The following is a 22441-nucleotide window of genomic DNA, read 5'->3' as shown; positions in this document are numbered from 1 at the left end:
GATTTAGGATAATCCTGACAACAGTACATCAGAGCTGTCACGTTTAGTTCATTCAAACAAAATTTTAATTTTCTTTCAAGTTTCTTTCAGTTAGTGAAACCTTAGCTCTCGTGAAAGGAACTAGATCGACAGCCCCTGAGGACACTCTTTTGTATCACCAGCACAGCAGCATACCTGCCAGCATCCCAGGTATAACAAGCCCAAGTCCCAGCCTGGAGGGGGCAGAGAGGTTGGTGTTTGGACCCACAGGGATTCCTTGCAATGAGCCTTGAGCAGCAGAGCCTGGCAGGTTACTTGAGTTGCTGCTCAAACAGAGCACATTTTTATATCCCATTAGAGCCCCCCCTTCATAAGCACTTCCAGCCTTCTTTTTTGCTTCTCTATTGCTGTGAAAAGTAAAAACAGTCCTTTCCTAACAATATTGGTTGGATTTATCATATATACTCATCCCTCTTCTCTTTCAACATGTTCTTTCTGTATCTGATCCACTGTTATGGCTTAAATTACACCTGTGCATGTGTTGGTGGCAGCTGAAGCTCTCTCTGCAATTTCACTTCTCTCCTGGGCTGCAGGCCCAGACGTATAACATACTCTGTGCCTCTCTCTAGAAGTCATTGTCTTCAGTGTTTATCAAGTGCCTGGGTTAGATGCTTTCTTAGACATCATCTCACATTATTCACATACACACAAGCCAAATATGTCTGTTAGAAGAGTCAGAAGAAATAACTACTCAGAATAGGGAAAGAAATTCTAGGCTTTATATTCCATACTCAATAGAGAGGTCATTGTGACCCTCTAGGAACTGTGGTTAATGAAATAAAATTTATTCTTGTAGGAGTACTAACCACTGAATTTCCAAAAATTATTGTAAGCAGTTCTTTAAAATAGTTATTAAAATGAAGCTTAAAAGGACCAAAAAAGGTAAAAAAAAATATTAGAAAATTGAGCTAGTAATTATAATTGAACATTAAGTTTATCTCAGTTTCCTGGTAGCCAAGGCAAAAAGGACAACATGAAAACTTTACTCTGTGACAAAAGGAAATGCATGAGTTTATCTGGAGAAATGCTCTGATTAGCAATTAATTCCAGGAGTCATTTTTAACATACATACTTGTAAAAGGGAAATTGCATAACAAAATGACCATTTTCAAGTGAAGGGTTATATAAGATCCATGAATGCTCTTATTATGATCAACTGTTTGGGCAATAAATGGAAATATATGAGATCATGTGTAGAATATCTTCTCTGGTGTTATATATTAGGAGTAATTTCTCACATATACACTTTCTAAAATAAAAATTATATCACGAATTGGATTACATTTGTAAATATAGGGTTGCAAAGAACACAGAAATGTTCACATTATGACTATTTGTCATGTTGACTTTTGACCAAAGTTGAAGATATAACATTATATTGTAGAGACATTTTCCTGAGAATTTAAGGTAATATAACCTAGAAGTATTTAGCTTTCTGGATAAATATTCTTGGTCTTATTAAGAACAGTAAAATGTTCATAGATAATTTTGTAAATCCAAAAGAAGGGGGAAACTACTAGGAAGGGGAGAATCCTTTGTCAGGAATTTCACCAAAAATGTCTACCTACAACTTCAAAATCAGCTTAAGATTTATGTTTTTATCCCATGATTTTTAAGAAAAAATGTTCAAACTATCATAAGTTTTTTTTTAAATCACCATTTTTGGTAATTGATTTTACCAAATGCCATACCACTGTACTTTTCATCAATTATAAGATTCACATTTTTCACAATTTAAAATCTCCAATACTAAGATACTTCTTACAACCAATTTTAATTGGCAGCATTTTCTTTCTGTCTCAGACATATATAAAATGTGTCATGATTTAATGGTTTCTTTTTTTTTCCCTTTCTTGTTTAGTTGAAGTATAGTTGATTTACAATATTGTGTTAGTTTCTGGTGTCCAGCAAAGTGATTCAGTTATACATATATATATTCTTTTCCATTGTGGTTTATTATAGGACATTGAATATAGTTTCCTGTGCTATACAGTAGGGCCTTGTTATTTATCTATTTTATATCTAGTAGTTTGTATCTGCTAATTCCAAATTCTTAATTTATCCCTCCCCACCCTCTTTCCCCTTTGGTAACCATAAGTTTGTTTTCTATGTCTCTGCGTCTGTTTCTGTTTTGTAAATAAGTTCATAGGTATCATATTTTAGATCCTGCATATAAGTGATATCATATGTTATTTGTCTTTCTCTTTAATCTCTAGGTCCATCCATGTTGCTACAAATGGTGATTTAATGGTTTCTTAAATTCAGCGAAATATACTTATAATTGTATACTTCATACATATTTCTTACATTTTAGTTCAGTTTGAAACACAAAAAATCAGACTATATTGATTAAAAGAAAAAAAAACTAGATTCTGGCAACAAAAGGGTAGTGGAGATTACTTCTCCAAAATTGTTGACATGTTACTGGAAAGATAGAGAATCAACTCCTTAACTGAATCCATGTTGTAATAAACCCTAGTGACTTGATGGAAACAATTTTGCAAAATTTGCAGTAAGTATCATATAAATTTGTGTTTATCAAAAACACCCTCAAGTTTATTAGATGTTTGGCATTTTACCCATCTATTCCATGGACTCCATACGACTTCATAAAGTTCTCTAGATAATGTCATGCCAAGACCATGGAGATGACATTTTGATGTCAAAACAAAATAATATAGCAGAAACCTATAGAAACAATGTTGCAGTGACAAAATGAAATGTCATTGGAGGTCTGTTGTAGCATAATGTCAAAACAAAATGTCAGCCAAAATCCATGGAGCCACTATTATGATATCAAAATCAAACAATATCAGTGCCAGTCTGTAGAGACATTACAATATGAGAAAAGACAAAACAGAATGATATCGTTGAGATCTGTGACTTCTGAGTCTCAATGTAGCTTTATGTCGGATAATTGGCTTGTGACAAACATGGGTTCAGTATATGTTTTCTAAATCCTTCTTTTGCAACTCAAGAAAATATCCCAAACTGGTTCTTTAGTATAAATGCCTGTGTTAGAAAATTGCTGATGTTTACATCTAAATCTGTGTCAAAGTCTGTATCTATGTTCTGGGCTTCTGTTGCTACCACACACATAATTAGGTCTATTTGGTCTTGGCTTAGCTTCCCTGCACACTAGTACTTGGACATCAGTTGAACGTAAAAATATGGGAAAGGCGGTGTTACAATCTGCTTGTAAGGGATCATACTGGGTTTTAGCAGATGCTTTGCTCCATTTCTTTCTCCTCTGTCCTCAGGTATAGCTGACACTACCCCTGCCTTGGGGAGCCTTCAGGCATCAAGGTTGGTTTTGAAATGTACATCTGAATTCCCATGACCTTTGCCCCTTCCACTCATGGTTCAGTAGCACCTTGGCTGGGTACTTACTCTGTTTTCCAGCTCTTCAATATTAATTGAAAGATCAAAAATTCTTCATTTATTGCAGAAAAACAAATCTTTAAAAAATCTGTAATCCTGCTAAATAAGGATTTTGTCCCAAAAGAAAGTTATTTAAATTAGTAAAGTATCAGATTAAAGTCTTTGAACAATATTTTAGACACAGAGAAGTGAAAATTTCACCATATGAATCACCTTATAAAGGTCAAAAGGTTTTTATCCACATTTTAAATGATTTGTGTCTGGAATTCAATATTACCAATTTTTCTTTTTTTTGGAAATTTGAAAATCCCTGAAACTGAGAAAAAGTCAAACTAGAGAAAAGAAGCTTTTCTATGAATACTGTGCCCAGAAAAGTAATTATATTTTTTCTCATTTTATTCAGCTAAAGTATAATTTAAAAATTTTTTAATATTTAAACAAAATGATACAATAAAGTCTTGATTAACTAGAAGCCAACCAAGCAAACCCACAGTTAGCCAATGTGTTTGCAAATTGCACTTTTTAGGAGAAAGAGGTAGATGCCTACAGAAGTGCTACTCTTGGGAGTTTGTAAAAAACAATTGTAAAAAAAAAAAGTGAAAGGGCTTTGGGATAATACCTATAGTCAGTAGAGTAACATTCAACTCAATTTCTTCCTTTTGTTTCCTACTCAGAGTAGTCAGTAATAAGAACTAAAGGTCAGGACTTCCCTGGTGGCACAGTTAAGAATCTGCCTGCTAATGCAGGGGACATGGGTTCAAGCCCTGGTCTGGGAAGATCCTGTATGCCGCAGAGCAACTAAACCCGTGCGCCACAACTGCTGAACCTGCGCTCTAGAGCCCGAGAGCCACAACTACTGAACCCACATGTCACAACTACTGAAGCCTCTGTGCCTAGAGCCCATGCTCCACAAGAGAAGCCACTGCAATGAGAAGCCTGCGCACCGCAACGAAGAGTAGCCCCTGCTCACCTCGACTAGAGAAAGCCTGCGCACAGCAACAAAGACCCAACACAGCCAAAAATAAATAAATAAGATAAATAAATTTATTAAAGAAAAAAAGAACTAAAGGTCATGAGAATCTTGAAACTTTTTAAAAAGTTAAATGATATTCATCATTCCTTCTTTCCAAGATGGAAGAGAATTTAGTGCTTTCTAGAAGGATTTTCAAACATGAGGATTGAAACAAACAAAAAGGGCTTTTGATAAACTTTTAGTTCTTCAGAATATCAATTGGTTCTTCTAAGACTATGATTGTTCGGGCTCTTATACTAGGTTTAATTTGCTTGTATTAATTCACATGTAGTAGCCACAAAACTATGCTACCTCCTGAAAAATGACATCAGCTTTGTGTGTGGTGGGGTCTCTGGAGTCTGGAACTGTATTCTCAAAGCATGCTCTGTAGCTGAGGCAGGACTGTACTGTGGGAGAAGTCAGGACACATTCTTTATCATGAGCACAAGTGGAATGATTTTAAGAGATACAAATGGGAGCTGGTCACTATTTGGCAGGAGAATTAAGAGTGGAGGCCAGAAAATATTGAAGCAGAGAATTAATAATTATAAATCATAGCCACCACATTGACCAGTGGGAGTAAACTTGTGTAATAAACATAAAGCCAAGGTGCGAATTTCATCACATGTCAAAGAAGGAAAACTGTTTCGAGTATTAATGTCAGAATGTGCATTTGGGGGGAGAAAGTTTGGAGGACTTGGGTAAATCATTAAAATATGATTTACTTATATTTGGAGCTTTGTAGATTACATATGCAATGCTTTAAAAATTTAGTCTCGGGTTTCCCTGGTGGCGCAGTGGTTGAGAATCCGCCTGCCGATGCAGGGGACACCGGTTCGTGCCCCGGTCCGGGAAGATCCCACATGCAGCGGAGCGGCCAGGCCCGTGAGCCATGGCCGCCGAGCCTGCGCGTCCAGAGCCTGTGCTCCGCAACGGGAGAGGCCACAGCAGTGAGAGGCCCGTGTACCACAAAAAAAAAAAAAAAGCTGTAGAGAGGGAGAAAATATTTGCAAAAACCCCCACATATCTGATAAAAAAAAATACACAAAGAACGTTTAAAAACTCGTTTAAAACAATAAGAAAACCAACAATCTGATTTTTAAAAGGATCCAGGGCTTCCTTGTTGGCGTAGTGGTTAAGAATCTGCCTGCCAATGCAGGGGACACAGGTTCGAGCCCTGGTCCGGGAAGATCCCACGTGCTGCAGAGCAACTAAGCCCGTGTGCCACAACTACTGAGCATGTGCTCTAGAGCCCGCAAGCCACAACTACTGAGCCCACTTGTCACAACTACTAAAGCCCACGTGCCTAGAGCCTGTGCTCTGCAACAAGAGAATCCACTGCAATGAAAAGCCCATGCAATGAAGAGTAGGCTCTACTCACTGCAACTGGAGAAAGCCTGCACGCAGCAACAAAGACCCAACACAGCCAAAAATAAATAAATTTTTTAAATTAATTAATTAATTAATTAAAAAAGAGCCAAAGACCTTCACAGGCATCTCACCAAAAAAGATACAGAGATGGCTGATAAGCATCTGATAAGATGTTCCATACCATATGTCATCAGGGAAAAATGCACATTGTGAGATACCGCTACATACCTATTAGAATGGCTAAAATCCAAAACACCAACAATGCAGTGAAACCACTCTATATGATACTGTAATGATGGATCCGTGTCTTTATATATTTGTTCAAACCCATAGTATGTGCTGGTGAAGATGTGGAGCAACGGGAACTCATTCATTGTTGGTGGGATACAAAATGGTACCAGTACTTTGGAAGACCGTTTAGCAATTTCTTACAAAACTAAACATACTCTTACCATACAATCCGGCAATCGTGCTCCTTGGTATTTACCCCATAGAATCAAAAACTTACGTCCACACAAAAACCTGCCCACAAATGTTTGTAGCAGCTTTATTCATACTTGCCAAAACTTGGAAGCCACCAAGATGTCCGTCAGTAGGTGAATGGATAAATAAGCTGTGATATATCCAGATAATGGAATATTATTCAGGGCTAAAAAGAAAGGAGCTTTCAAGCTATGAAAAGACATAGAGGAAACCTAAAGGTGTACTACTAAGTAAAAGAAGACAGTCTGAAAAGGCTACGTACTGTATTATTCCAACTTTATGACATTGTGGAAAAGGCAAAACTGTGGAGACATAAAGAGATCAGGGGTTGCCAGGGGAGGGGTGGTGGGAAGGGATGAATAGGCAGAGCATAGAGGACTTTTAGGGCAATGAAACCACTCTATATGATACTGCAGTGATGGATCCATGTCTTTATACATTTGTCCAAACCCATAGAATATGCAACACCAAGAGTGAACGCTACTGTGAACTGTGGACTTAGGGTGATAATTATGTGTTAGTGTAGATCCATGAGCTGTAACAAATACCCCACTTTGGTGGAGGATGTGGATAGTGGGGAAGGCCATGTCTGCATGGGGGCAAGGTGTACATGGGACAGCTCTGTACCTGCCTGTCAATTTTGCTGTGAATTGAAAACTACTCTAAAAAATAAAGTCTTTTTTTAAAAAGGCTGTAGGGACAGGCTCTAAGAAAATGAAGCAAAAGAAAAACCATGAATGTCATAGAAGAAAGGAAATGTAACCATGATGTGCCACTTGAATTAGCAGTGAACAATATACGAATAATGTAAACACTAAAAAAAAATCATTGAAAAGTTGTGCTAGAGCTCTACTGGGAGGAACTGGGAGTGGGAATTGGGGTTGCAGTGCGTAAGAGAGCTAATGTTTCACAACCTTCAGAGGAAGTCAGCAGTGTTTTTTATTTTATTTTACTTTACTTTATTTACTTTGCTTTATTTTATTTTCTTCCAGTTCTGTTGAGATATAATTGACACACAGCACCGTATAAGTTTAAGGTGTACAGCATAATGATTGGACTCACATACATCATGAAATGATCATCACAATAAGTTTAGTGAACACCCATCGTTTCATACTGATGCAAAGTAAAGAAATAGGAAAAAACAGATGTTTAAAATTAATGAATCAGAAGATAGCAGTAAAAATGTATCATTCTGAAATATGTAGTTAAATACCAGAGATATTTGGCTAGATATGGATTATTGTTAAATCCCTAGCTTTTGTTTTGTGTAATGAGTCATACTGATAATATTGATAAATTTAAATAATATTGAGTCCAGTATTAAAAATCACTAAGTGAAAGAAAGTGAGTCGTGCAGAAATCATCAAGAGTATATCACAAACTGGGAATGATGATCGATCCGTTCTGACTATCTCAGGCTGAGTTAAAAAGAAATATCATAGAAAACAGCTAAAAGCCTTAAAAAGTGGGGTTTTTTTGTTGGGGGGAAGGATTGGGTAGTCAGAGGGACAAGATGTGATGAAAAAGGAGATTCTTTTATTTTAAGCTTTTTCTTTAGCATCATAACATATAAACTATACATAGGCGAGTATTACTGTGAAAAAATGTAATTTACAAAAGAATGATGTCTACCATTAATTCCAAACCAATATGGTCACACTTTTTGTGCTTTCTCATAATAATTCAGTTAAACCTAAATGAGAAGTTAAGTTGATTGACATTTCTGTCTCATTTATTTCCAGGTAAATAATTTGTAAATTAGGTCGTGGTCAAATTGTGAATAGAAGAAAAGCCTAAAAAATTATTAACTAATAATTATGAAATTAATTTAGAGCATAAATAGAAGTAAAAACATTAATTACCAGTCAAGAAAAATATTCTAATAATCTTTAAAATGTTTAAAAATAATAGATGCAGACTCTTTATTTGGGCCCATCCAATGTTGTTTTTTTAGAAAATGAATAAATTTATGTTTCAGCTTTTATTCTAGGCATCAAAAATGTTTCAGAGTTAGCCACTCATGAAACCTACAGGCACTATATCTCCTGTTACATTATTTTCCACTTTAAGTCATTTCAGAAAAGCCATATAGAATGTAACCATTATTTAGAATTATGACATGAATATTAAGCACTGCATTGGAATTTTTATCCTAAAAAAAACATAGCTTAGTTTTGTATAATATTTTGCAATTATGCTGTCATTAAAGACAGAGAATGCAAAAACAAAAAAATGTTAGCCTTAAATTCTATGTAATCATTTCATGATTAAAGAATTAAAATAATGGTTCTATAATTAGTTTCTATACTTGTATGATAAAACCTCTGTAATGTGAAAAAGAACATGATAATCGTTTTATTTTGTCATCAAAAACCATCAGTTCTGGTAATTTAATTTCCATTGTTTTTTTATTTCATATTTCCTTAATATATTCCTGATTTTCACTCTTCTTTTAGTTCTTCAGGGTTTTCACCTATAATATTAAGATCCATTTGCTCTTTATTCAGACACTCAAATGTATATTTTAGTTTAAAGCACAGACTTTAACTGTAGGTCACAACTGACTAACCTTTGTATCCCCAGTGGTTTTATTGAATGAATAGTATAATCCATAACCTCTCCTCAACTCTCTAACCCATTAGAATAACCTTCCATGTCCTTGCTGTTTAATAGACAGTTCAAGAAAAATCACACGATTTATGAAAAGTAAGTGCACTTTGGGTATTAACCCCAAATTATAACTGCTTCTTGCACTATGCCAAGAAAAATGACATACGTGGTTTCTTATAGGCTGTAACATTTTATTTTCAAGAGTGCATTTAAATTCATAGGCATACCTGGAAAACATTTTCTCTCCCATCTATTTGTTTAAAGCCACACAGAGTTGCCTGCTAGGAAGACTCATGCCTGCAGAACTCCGCTTCTGTCCACGGCTCAGCCCCCATTTCTCACAGGGGCTTGTGGAAGTTCAATCTGGATTTCTCCACCATCCCTGGGGTTTTAGATTCTACCATTCACCCTCATAGTATTCAAAGACTGTCTGTTTAGAAAGGTTTATTAGAATACGATCTCTTTGATAGTTTTATATTGATCGTTTTTGAAAGCTTGCTAAATAATACTGCTTTTGTGCTGAGTTTTACCATATGCCTCCCTGGAAGTGTGGCCTGAAGACTGATCAACCCTTTCTGGTAGAAACCAACTTGTATTATTTCTGTGAAATTTACTAGTTAGGAGGAGGCACCTCAGGCTCACAATGGAATATCTTTTTTCGTGTATTTATTGTTGAGTCCTGAACTTATGTATGTCTGTGCATGTGTGTGTTCTTTGTAGCTGGAGGAATTCCCCTCGAAAAAGTAAAGCTAAATTTTTCTCACTCCTGACTGAGCCCAGTGACAGGCTAATAAGGAAGAATGATGATAGTAATAAAATGGGGCAAAGGGTACATTCCTGAGATTTTGCTGCTTATGAAATGATAGCCCTGTTACCGAATGACCACAGAGGGGGACTTGGAGTGAAACCCGGTCCCAAGTCTTTCTGATGGAGAGAGATGACCCTCCCTATGACTCATCACATTAGAAGCAAGTGCAGTATTGGTGACCACCTTTTCAACCCAGAGAACATAGCTGTACATTTTTAATTTGTTATGATTTATAACACTGAAATTGGTGTGAAATGGACCACAAATCATGGGTGTCAGAATCTGAAAATGAATTTTATCAGCTGAGGAAAGTGAGTGCCTCTGGGATTTGCATAAGTTTCTCATAATTCTTTTCATATTACAGATAATGAGTATAACTGAAAATAAACTGAAAATGACACGATATTTCCTAAGTAGCTAATATCACATGTACACATAAACATATAAATATAGCCATTTAGCCTCACTTTAGACTTTCCCTATAATTCAAGGTGATTTGTACCTACCCATAGAAATATTTGTCTAAAATCCTTATAGTAAATATTAAGACCATGTGTTACATCTCACAAATATCTGGGATTATCCACAGAAAAATGCGAACGTTAAAACAAGGTATTCACCAACTTTATTTTTTCACTGTACAAACTTGGAAGAGAGAATTTATACCAATATAAAAATGCTAAGATTGAAGAAAGATCTATCCCCAAATTTCAGATGTTGTAAATACCTTTCAGCATCACAAAAGAGCTGCCCTTGTTAGAAACTAACTTTGCATGCATAATTAATTTGAGCACCACATTCCTCCTTCACAACCAGAAGAGAAATTGAATTCAGGTGTTTGGTGAACATATGGAGGATTTACTGAGAATTTATGACCTGTGGTTTGAGTGTAAAACCCCAAGATACTTGCTGATAAAACTTAATGAAGCTTGTGCAGGGGAGCTATTTTTATCTGTAGTTTGGTAATTGATACATTTCTTGGTTTAACCCTCCCACCCTTTCCACCATTCCCCATAAATCTTCCAGTCTGAGAGAGCCACAGCAGAAAGCCAGTCTTCTTAGCCTGGTCCCACTAATGCGTACCTAAGCTGAAGTTCAGAGTTGGCTTTGTCATGGCATTTTAGCCTGTTCCTTCCCTTTTAATTTAGAAATTTATGCCTCTTCGCCCGCACAGGTGACAGGAGGCAAACCATGGGCCATGGGAAGAAGTGCTTCCAGGTTCCTCTAAGAGAAGCAAAAGTTTTCAGAGGAATGATACCACTTACTCTGCCTTAAGGAAGCAAAGATGAGGCACAATGGAGCCCGCTGTTAGAATTTAGGCAACAAATTCATTGCCATTTAGAGGCTTTTCTTTTTCCCCTAGAGGAAGCACACTTTGGGGGACAGGAACCCGCCACAAACACACCCTAGCACTCTCTCTCTGCTGCTCTGTCTGTCCCTAGGATTTCACAAAGAATGCTCTTGATTTGAGTGCCAGGAAAGAGAACATATGACACGTGCTCCATTTTACCATACGGGGTGTAATGGGTTTAATGAGAAACCTGGGTTTGCTCACTAATTTACAGCAATTAAGAACTCAGTTCTGACATCTGTAGATTATTACTACTTGTCTGGCGATTACAAGATCAGGAATATTTTATGGAATTGCTAATCAGTGGAGAAAAATATCTAAGTGAGAAGAGCGTTGTTTACCTGCAGCCTCTGAATGGCGTTGGTTCCTGGTCCCTGAGCTAGCATCCCTTCTTGGTTCAGTAACATCACCCCCCCCACCAACACTTTAGTCATCCCTGTTCAAGAACCTGTTTATATCCACTTTATCATGCTGACAATCTGTCTAGTTTGAAAGGATTACAACTCCGTACATCGACGCGTAACATCACAGTAAGACATTGCTTAATGATCTGAGACGCTTGTGGTCATTGCTGGCTGCCTGTTTCCAAAGCTATGTGACAGGTCTGGCCTACATATGTTTTCTCCAGTGTCACTTTTTGCCTGCTCCAGTTCGGTTGTCTGTTTTAAGTGACATCCAGGAAATAGTTGAATTTTGGACTTGCCACTGGTACTAATAAAGGCACTAAAAGCTTTTCCGTTCCTAGGATGTAAGAAGAAAGAATCAAGCGAGGGAGGGAAATACACTCTAATTTCTCTCCAATGAAAATGTTTCCAAAAATACGAGTAGTCTTGCAGGATAGGTTGTTCCCATACTGTGCTGGATCTTTAAGTCTTTCCGTCTCTGTAAATACCAAGAAAATCAATAAAAAGATAACATTTCCCTTAAGTAAGTCGACTAAAACCCAGAAACCTTGCACGAAGTTTGAGTTGTTAGCTAAAGACATCGTCAAGGCTTGGAGAAGTCAGAAGTCAGCAGAACAGGATCTGAGTATAAATGAATGGAGTCTTGGAAGCTTTAACTTACTATCGCCTTTCTAAGTGTGGTGCTGGGATGCAAACCATAATGATGTTTCAGCATCCTGACTGTGGCATCCCAGGATCCGGAGAGGATAGGTCTTTGAAGTGCCAGCAGGTGGAGGAGAAAAAGTTCCTTAAGCAGAGAGGCTGGCACTTTTCCCATCTGGTGTGCCCGTGGAATACCTGGGGGGAGGTGATAGAAATATATCAACAGGAAAAAGCTTTGGGTGTGGAGCTGCTTTATTTCCACGGTCTCAGATACGATTTGGAAATCGGCTTTTGCATTTTTTTTTAATTGGGAAAAAGAATAATGTCCTTTTGCATCCCCAGTAATTGGATGCCAAGTACAAGTATGAAATTCACTAGCATTTGGAATAGAATTTTGTACTTAGCCCAAAAAGTAAATTGCTAGGGCTGAGACGTATAGAGCAAACATGAAGAGGCCAAAGGTATGAGCTGATATGGTTAACCAAAATCTTTACTGTGTACCTATTCTTTTGCAAATTGGGGATTTGAAGGAGATCTGTTAGAAACTGAATCCTTGGCAAAGTAACTAAAACCCATTTTAACCAGGAGTATCTCCTTGTGGGTTGTGTGTCGAGCCAGATCCTAGCAGGTCACCAATTTCTGCCAGAAAGAGAAACTAGGATGAGTCCTTGAGTTTGGCTTTACCAAACCACCTGGTTGGTGGGTCTGTTCTCCCCACACTTGGGGAAAGCACTGTTGCTTTGGCCTTATGAGGGCTGATTTGCAGAGATCACAGAACCAGAGTGGGGCGTTCTGGTGAAGTGATGGGGAGGTTGACAAAAGGAGTTACCCTAAGCCATTGGGTAGATTTCCATGGGGTGTTCTTGGCTGTACACTGGTGTCTAGTGGAAAGTGCACTCCATTGGTTTCACGTGTTAAGATCTGGCAGTTACCATCTTTCAGTGACATCTTGTGCAATAGTATTTCCTTTGTGTAATTTTTCTAGGAGACCAGAACGTTGGAGTGATTAATCATATAAATGATAGTGGTAAAACTCATTCATCAAGTATGATTCCTCTCTGTTACTCTGCTCTTCTAACCAACAGGCTTTGCAAAAGGCAATATTTATTAGGTTGCAACTGTGGACAAGGCATAGTTCTGTGAGCCCTTCCAGGCTACTTGATTTCATTTAATAGTGTACAATGCCCTCACATTGTTTAAGGTGACGTGGTGGTGATAGTGGTGGTGTGTGTGTCCATGCTAAAGAGAGCAAGGTTTAGGGAGTTTAGGTGTTATCTTTTGTTGTCATCAGAGGGAGACCTGCCATACAATCACATTGCAAACCCCTGTTTGCATCATATCCACTAACATCGTACCGGCCAAATCAAGTCACACAGCCAAGGCCATCATCAGTGGGTATCAGTTTTTGCTGCAGAGCAAGTGAACACAGACTTAGCTTCAAACAACACATGTTTATTGTATCAGTTTCTGTGGGTCTGGAGTCTGGCAAGGGCTTAGCGGAACCCCCCTGCTCGAGGTCTCATCCCGATGCAATCAAGGTATCAGCCAGGCTGGGTTCTCACTTGGAGGCTGTGCTAGGGAAGCCCCACTTCCCTGCTCCTGGAGTTGTTGGCATTATTCTGTTCTTTGAAGCTGTAGGATTCGTGACAGCTTCTTTCTTCAAAGCCAGAAAGGGGAAAGATGGACTAGTAAGATGGACTCTGTGTTCTTATTTAACCACATACATATAGTCATACACATTTCTTGACCTTTGCCTCATTTTACTGGATAGAAGCAAGTCACAGGCCCTGCCCACACTCATGTGTTTGGGTTGCACAAAGGTTGGGATCCCAGAGGCAGGGATCATGGGACACCTGAAAGTCTGTCCATCATAAATATTTGCTAACAATTTACCTGCCACAGGGATGTGACGTACAAAAAAAAAAATATATATATATATATATATACATATATATGTATATAACGTGATTGTAATGAGGGCCTAAACTTAAGGAAGAGAAACACACACCCGTCTAAGTACCAAACACTGTACAACAGTATCTGGGTCAGAGGACAAGGATTATTGAGGAATTGAAAGGAAAAAATGAACATGGGCTGCAGTAGTTAGGAAAGGCTTCAAGGAGGTGGAATTTGATTTCTTTGACTTCCTGGTAGAATTGGAAAGATGGAAAGAAAAAGAAAGCGTATTACAGAAAGAAAGATACGAGCAAATTTATCTCCTCTCTTCCTTGGGAGTGTCTCTTCTCTTGTACTAGAGTCTAGAATCATCTCCCCCTTCTGAGCCCATGGATCCATCCCCTCCCTCTGTCTTCCTCCTCTCTTCACTTTCCCTCTCTCCTTCCTTCTATAGGAAGGAAAGTGTGTACCAAGATGGTACGTCCTTGTTCAGAGCAATGAGTGGTTATTCTCCCTTCCATTGGATTCTGGGTCTTAAGGCTATGCCCTCTATTCCAGTTTTCTGGATTTCCCTTGCATAATTAAACATGCAAATGTTAAAGTATTTTTAGTCCATAAAGAATTCATCAGTCACGTCACAAACACCTCTCTCTCAGCATATGATGGTCTGAAAAGATAGGTCAGAACTCAAGCCTGCAGGCCAGGGTGCCCAGTGTTAGATCAGGAGCAGAGACAAGGCTGCATGGACAATGCCCAGTGGTCTTTTTTTAAAAAATATTTGCTTCTTGGGCCTGTTAGTAGGGGTCCACTAGCCTTATCTCGGTGCAGTGAAAGTAAATAACCTAGAAAAGCAACATATAAAATAGGCAGCATCTGTAGAATATAAAGTAGAGCTTACAAGCTAGCAGGCAACAGACATTTTTTTTGCCTCACCTAGGATTGAAAAATTAAAATAAGCCAACATTTAAAATTAGAAGGTAGGGGGCTTCCCTGGTGGCGCAGTGGTTGAGAGTCCGCCTGTCGATGCAGGGGACGCAGGTTCATGCCCCGGTCCGGGAGGATCCCACATGCCGCGGAGTGGCAGGGCCCGTGAGCCATGGCCACTGGGCCTGCGCGTCTGGAGCCTGTGCTCCACAACGGGAGAGGCCACAGCAGTGAGAGGCCCGCGTACCACAAAAAAATATATATATATATATATTAGAAGGTAGGGTGGGGACTATAATTCTGACTTCTCTCAGAAAAGTTAGAAGGCAACATCAGACCCATATCCTTTCAGGGCAATAATCTCCTGGAACCAAGTAAGGGCCTCCCTTTCTACACCAAGCATATTTCTCCCAGTTGTCACAGAACATACTTCGTGCTTCCAGCGCAGTGGGTCTCCACTCTTTAGTTAATTGCCCCGCGGGCATTGGAATTTGTCCCAACTATGAAGCCTGCAGACCTTGTTTTCAAAGTGTTGTCCATAGAGCACTTGCAGTGCTTTCAAATGCATGCAGATTCCTGGGCCCTGCACTAGCCGGGCTGACTCAGAATATCTCAAGATGAGTCTCAACCAGCATTTTTTTAAAAGCACTCTGGATGATGAGATTCATACACAAGACGTGTCTAGTGGTGAGACCCACGATTCTGAAGTTTCTTTCCTCATTCAGTGCACCTGTGCAGCACAGATGCAGGCCAGGCTCGGATGCTTATCTACAAACAGGATTGTGGCTGCAGTTAGCATGGATTGGTGTTTTCTCAGCTACTTTTGCTTGTGAAGCACATCGCAGGAGTCCAATCTGAAGGTTTTAATACTTAGTACTCTGTGTGATCTACCTCTGATAGGAGAGAGTACATTCTAACGGTAATTGGATGGGAAAGATTTAGGTTCCGTCTAAATCAGGGTTAGGTTGTACATGTGTGTTAGGGATCTCCGTAGTGTGTGATCCAATGTACGCTTTCTTGACCCTGTCAGAAAAAGTCCCAGATCATTACGGGACCAAAACCCTCTTCATTTAGTTTAAAATACACACACACACACACACACACACACACACACACACGAGTGTGTGCACGTGTATAAACACCAATGTGTAAGAAAGGCTAAATGCTAATGTTGGACATAAACCGTGTAGATTTTTTTTACCCAAAAAGCATCTCTGTCATTCCCATCCTCATCCCTCCTTTCTGTACACTGTTGGTAAATTATGATTTACTGACTCATTAAGAGTTTTATTGTCTCATTCACCCATCTGATCAACTTAGGTGATATCTTTATTATATTCCTCACCAAAAAAAAATAATAATAATGAGCAACTTTAAGTTGGCAGTGAACCCAAATATAAGTTGATTGGAGTCTGCAGGCATTCGTCACGAATGCTAATGAATATTTCAAATTTCCTTTGGCCTTCTTGGCAGAAGAGGTAACCAAGAGCTTTAGAAATCCAGATGTGAGTTATTGGCCCTTAGAGCCTGGCCTGAGAGGCAGAACTAAGCAGTTGCAGTGGTTCCATCTCTAGAAGCCAGGGTTTCACCTGCAGACTTCCAGCTGTTATTCCCCAAGGATGCTTGATGGGCTTCCAGTCTTTGGAAATCTCCATCCATCAGAAAACCACTGCAGCCTTCAACCCTCGGGTGCTTGCTAGTCTTAGACAGGTCAGTCTGCTTCCTCTAGAGCATAAGAAGAAAGGAAGCAGGGAAAAGAGAGTGAAACAGTGGTCTCGCCAGCTGCTCAGATTTGGAAGTAAGGTCAGAAGTGACTTCCAGAACTTGTCTTGTCCTATGAAAAGCATGAAGGTCACCAGAACTTAAAATTAAGGACCTGGGTCCACTTCCCTTGTTGTGAGACTGAGAATGTAAATTGGTACAGCCACTATGGAGAACATTATGGAGGTTCCTTAAAAAACTAAAAATAGAATTACCATATGATCCAGCAATCCCACTCCTGGACATATATCTAGAGAAAAACATGGTTCAAAAGGATACATGCACCCCAATATTCATTGCAGCACTGTTTACAATAGGCAAGACATGGAAGCAGCCTAAATATCCATTGACAGATGAATGGATAAAGATGTGGTACATATGTACAATGGTATATTACTCAGCCATCAAAAAGAATGCAATAATGCCATTTGCAGTAACATGGATGGACCTGGAGATTACCATACTAAGTGAAGTCAGACAGAGAAAGACAAATATCCTATGATATCGCTTATATGCGGAATCTAAAAAAATTTTATTTCATGATGCAAAAACTTATTTACAAAACAGAAACAGACTTAGAGAACGAATTTACAATTACCAAGGGGGAAAGGTGGGGGGGAGGAATAGATTGGGAATTTTGGATTGACATGTACACACGGCTATATTTCAAATAGATAACCAACAAGGACCTACTGTATAGCACAGGCAACTCTGCTCAGTGTTCTGTAATAACCTAAATGGGAAAAGAATGTGAAAAAAATAGATACAAGTATACGTATAACCAAATCACTTTTTTGGGAGACTGCGCATTCAGGTAATCACAAATAGTAAGAAGAGGTCCGTTTTCACCAACGGTTTGGACTTCATGGACCTAATAATTATGTGGTTAAAACTGTCTGTGCTACATGAAAATAATAGGGAAATATTTCTACTAAGACCTGTAAAATATTTCACCATGCAAGCCTCCTACAATCCCCCTATTAAAAGCTGTGAAGTATGCAGGGGACAAAAGAGTCACAGCTGGAAAGAGGGCAGTGAGGTGAATGAATGTTCGCTTTCCTAGCCTTTGTCTTATGAATCTATCCACATACCTACACCATCACAGGTTCACATGGAGGGTGAGGAATTCTGTGGATTGGGCGTTCCATCTGGAAAACGTATCTGCTGGGACAAGATAAGATGCTGTATATATGATTTAAAAGCCAGTAGGAATAACACCCTGCTAGGCTCAGGAGTGTGGAGGGGAAGTTTAAAGTGGTACCCACATGTAGACAGAAGCTTCATGTTGTCAACTAGCACATTTTACAGATTAACTTGCCATGTTCTCTGGCTGATCAGTTCCAAAGATCTATCAGAAGAGGAACACAAGTTTTCATTGACTGGGAAAATCATCAAATTGAATGTATCGACAGGATATTCCAGAAGCTCTCATGAAATTGATAGAAACATAAGGGTGACAGGAACCCACCGAGGAGATGAAGTGATGAAAGACAATCCCCTATTCTTAGAAGACGTCCATGTTATAGTCCTGGATGTGATCATTTTCAATTTGAGATTTTCAAACGCTTGGAATTCTTGAAAATACGTGAAATTATACAAAGACATGTTAGTTTGAGAATTTTATAGGCTCTCCTCTGACAGACTTTCTCTTTCCAGGCCACCTCTCACAAATGACATTACCCAGGGGGCTGTGCAGCCAAAAGAACTCAGATCCACTCTGAGTCATCAGGGCAACATGTCTTCAATGAAGGGACCCATCCTCCTATTGGCTGACAGCTTCCCATTCTGCCAGCAGCTTGGAGGGGTATATGTGATAAATATAAGACTTGGTTCTTGTCCTCAGGAAGTCTGAAGTTTTGTTGGAAAACTATATACCTAATGTGCTTGAATAGCTGTCCGGATTGGATGTAATTTTGTGCTTAGGGAATGGAATCCACCAAAAGTGCTGTGAGATTTAAGATTGATTTTGGTTATATCTATTACTCTTGCAAAGTACTGTTTTAAATATGTATGTAATTTAATAGGGGAGGGGCTTTGGTGTCTGCTGTGTGTTTTACTAAATGAAACAACAGGGTATAGTGAGATGAGGCTGGGTTAGTGGCCAGAAAATTCTGGATTCTAGTCTCACATTCCCCACTGGCTAGAGAAAGACTGGAGACTTCAAACAAGTTACTTATCTTCTCTGAATGGCAGTTTCTACCTTTGTGTGTGTGTGTGTGTGTGTGTGTGTGTGTGTGTGTGTGTGTGTGTGTGTGTGTGAAATACTACCTTCTGCACCTATCTTATAAGCTTTCTGTGAGGATAAAACAGAATTCAAAACTATAAAAAAGAAGGAAAAATTATTAGGAACTCATTGGTTCAATCAAACTATCACCTGAGGTTATTTTTTAAATGCTTTTCATGTATACTGTGAGTGTTGGATTTTGTGTATAGATGTGGGAAAACTCATAAATAAGAACTTCATATAATGGCATTATGAAAGTAATACTGCACGTTTGTGAGTCTATATTGTATGGTGTTGTCTCACTTGATTGTTATAACTATTATATTTAGAGCAAAAAGGATTCTTATGTGCACTTCCTATATATATATAAAGAAGCCGCAGCCCAGAGACGTTAAGTGTCTTACTTTAAGAAGGTGGAGAAGCTAGGACTGGACCCCGGTATTTCCGACTTTTCATGCAATGTCCTTTCCAAAAAATTTTTGCTGCCAACACCTTGCCAGATTACCGAGAGGAAATGAGGCTTTTAAAGAGCTGCGTAAAAAAGGAATGTCTAAAAATACCACTTGCCCTCTTGAATATCTAAAATCACCCCAGTAAGTCTTAATCATGAGAACAAAATGAAAACATATTTCAAATGCCTAGATATTGTCTTAAAATTTCACTTCCTCTCAAACAGCACCATTTCACAGCAAGCTGCCATTTTTTTCCTAGCAACTGCCATCCACAGATTGTATTTCTGAAGGGTGTTCACTGTTGCCTGTTTTGTCTTTTAGCAACAGATCAACTCCTAGCAACCATGATCGGATACAGCGTCTCCGGCAAGAATTTCAGCAAGCAAAGCAGGATGAAGATGTGGAAGATCGGCGACGTACCTATAGCTTTGAACAACCCTGGGTGAGTGTTTGGTGCCTTGGCACAGTTGTAGGAAGTCCTGCAACTTCCCTGCAGTAAAAGCCACTAAGCGGTGACCTCAGACCTTTATGAAACAAGACAAGATGGAGCCAAATTCCTTTGACCTTTAGCATACTGACCTTTTCCTCATTTCCATCTGGGTTTCATCACTGCTAATTTCATTTTATATCTTGTTGCACCATCTGTCCGTTGCAGAATAGGTTTCATTTGCCTGATGACAAGACAGAGCAGGAGTATTCTGACTCTCAACTATGCATTTTTTAAAGTTTAGTTAAGTATTTTTCTATATACATTTTTCTGAGAGTCAGAGCCTGAATAAATCAGTTCAACACGTCTATGGTGTATCTGCTCTACGCAAAGTATAGTATTTAGAGATTCTTGATTCTCCCCCGTCTCCTGTGTGCATGTGTTGAGCCCCTGCCAAGTCTCTGCCTCTAGCCCATCTCCAATCCTCCCTCCCATTGCCGCCAGAGGGACCCTTCTACAGCAGCGCTCTGAATGGCTTCTCAATGCCCCCAAGATAAGTCCAGATTCCACAGTGTGGCGGGCTAATTAATCCTCCCAATCCAGCCCCAAACTTGGGCTCTGATCTTGTGTTTTGCCTTAGAGATGATGTCACTTCTGGGAATGGGAGGCATTGGAGCAGATTTGGGGGTTCAATATGATGGGAATTGTGAAGGCTTTCTTTGGAAACCTGAGAGAGTCAACTAGAGATGAGTAAATAAGCTGCCTGAGGCAGGAAAATCTAACTGAGGGTATTAGTAGGTCCAGTCAACATGATAGTGTGACCATAGCCAATAATGCTTTGAGGACAGGGAATAGAAAAATAATTTTTTAAATTAATTAACTTATTTATTTTTGGCTGTGTTGGGTCTTCACTGCTGCATGCGGGCTTTCTCTAGTTGCGGCGAGCGGGGGCTCCTCTTCGTTGCGGTGCGCGGGCTTCTCATTGCGTTGGCTTCTCTTGTTGCGGAACACGGGCTCTAGGCGCGCGGGCTTCAGTAGTTGTAGCATGCGGGCTCAGTAGTTGTGGCTCGCGGGCTGTAGAGCGCAGGCTCAGTAGTTGTGGCGCACGGGCTTAGTTGCTCTGGGCATGTGGGATCTTCCCGGACCAGAGCTTGAACCTGTGTCCCCTGCATTGGCAGGTGGATTCTTAACCACTGCGCCACCAAGGGAAGTCCCGGAAAATAATTCTAAAAAAAAATTTATTTTATTGAAGAATAGTTGATTTACAATGTTGTGTTTATTTCTGCTATACAGCAAATAGACTCAGTTACACATATATATATTTTTTTCATATTCTTTTCCATTATGGTTTATCACAGGATATTGAATAGAGTTGTAGGACCTTGTTGTTTAGAAAAATAATTTTTTAGTTGAATTCCGTGATGAGGATTGGTAAGACAGACATGGCAGAAAGTCAAGGAAGGCAAGCCTGGTGAGGATACTGGTAAAGCACTGCCCCGTGTGGGCAGGGTGGTCAGTACAGCACAGGGATGAACCGGTGGTCAGTACCGCTCTGATAGCCTGGGAGGCTGCTGGGAGTGGAGCTGGGGGTGCCAGCGGTCTAGGGTTATAAAGCTTAGGAGGCTGCGGTCAAGAGTGTATTTTTGGAGTCCAGGAAAATCTGGATGATGTTGGGATCAAAGGTGCCCCGTCCATGCATGGGAGTTCCTGAAGTGGAGGAGTGATTAGGGCCCAAAACGTGTATTGAGTTCAGTTCAGCGTGTTGAGGATATGATCACACTCGATATGTGGGAGAGTAGGGGCGGACGAAGAATGGTGTGAGAAAAGGCTGACATAGACCCGAGTGTGGTTAGATTGTAGGGAAGGAGAGATGAAGGTGGGAAGGTTCTAGGAGCTTTCAATGCTAGACTGAAAGTCTGAACAAAAATGTTGTCAGGACAGAATGCCGGCCCACTAGCCAGGTTAGAAAAAATAATTTTAAATTTTTTCTCCAGGCCTCAGTTTTCTTACTTGTAAACCAAGGGGGTTAGAGTAGCTGATTGTCAGTTACTAAACCTTTTGTTAGAATGAACATTTAAGAGGAAGCTGGGGGTATAGAGTAAAGCAGATGTCAGCAGAGCTCCTTGGGTTGAATACAGAGGCTGCTGCCGTGGGTCCGAGCTTCTCCAAGTGTAGTCTGCGGACCAGCACCTTCAGCTTCTCCTGGGAGCTTGTCACACGTGCACGTTCCTGGGCCCTGCCTCAGACTTAGTGGATCTGAACCTCTGTGGGTGGGGGCCCAGGAATCTGTATTTTAATAAGCCCTCCACATCCCCTCGAAGGATGGTCAGCTCTGGGAGGCATTGCTCCAGAGTTTAGATCATCGCTGAGGTCTTTTTTGGTCCTAAAATCCAGCACCCTCAGTACACTCCACACAAAGCCAGAAAAGGTTCTGATCTGGGGTTTGGTGATCAAGTTGGAGTTTGTGGAAGGTTCATTTTGCAAATGAAAGAAGAAGAAGGAAAAATTGGAGAAGCCGTCCCAGTTTGAAGGACCTCACCTTGGTTCAAGTGAGGAAGATGGGACCTTAGAACAGGCAATATGCGACTGGCATCCCGGAGGAAAAACTCAGGAAATCAATCGTAGCTGACTTTGGGAGGTTATAAAACATGTG

The 22441-nt window shown here is 39.7% G+C and overlaps 1 protein-coding gene across 1 annotated transcript in view; it reads left to right on the top strand.

The window, feature by feature from the left end:
- The window catches only part of PARD3 (par-3 family cell polarity regulator), a gene marked incomplete at its 5' end in the record, with an annotated part of 523272 nt that overhangs the window by 485640 nt on the left and 15191 nt on the right, over positions 1-22441 (top strand). Inside the window, one exon of the mRNA XM_079699052.1 lies at positions 19683-19803. Within this exon, the coding sequence (XP_079555178.1) occupies positions 19683-19803 (121 nt within the window). The remainder of the gene's footprint in view (positions 1-19682; positions 19804-22441) is intronic.

The sequence above is a fragment of the Hyperoodon ampullatus genome, assembly GCF_949752795.1.
Source record: "Hyperoodon ampullatus genome assembly, chromosome: 3".
NCBI lineage: Eukaryota > Metazoa > Chordata > Mammalia > Artiodactyla > Ziphiidae > Hyperoodon > Hyperoodon ampullatus.
This window is presented reverse-complemented; position numbering and strand designations above follow the sequence as displayed.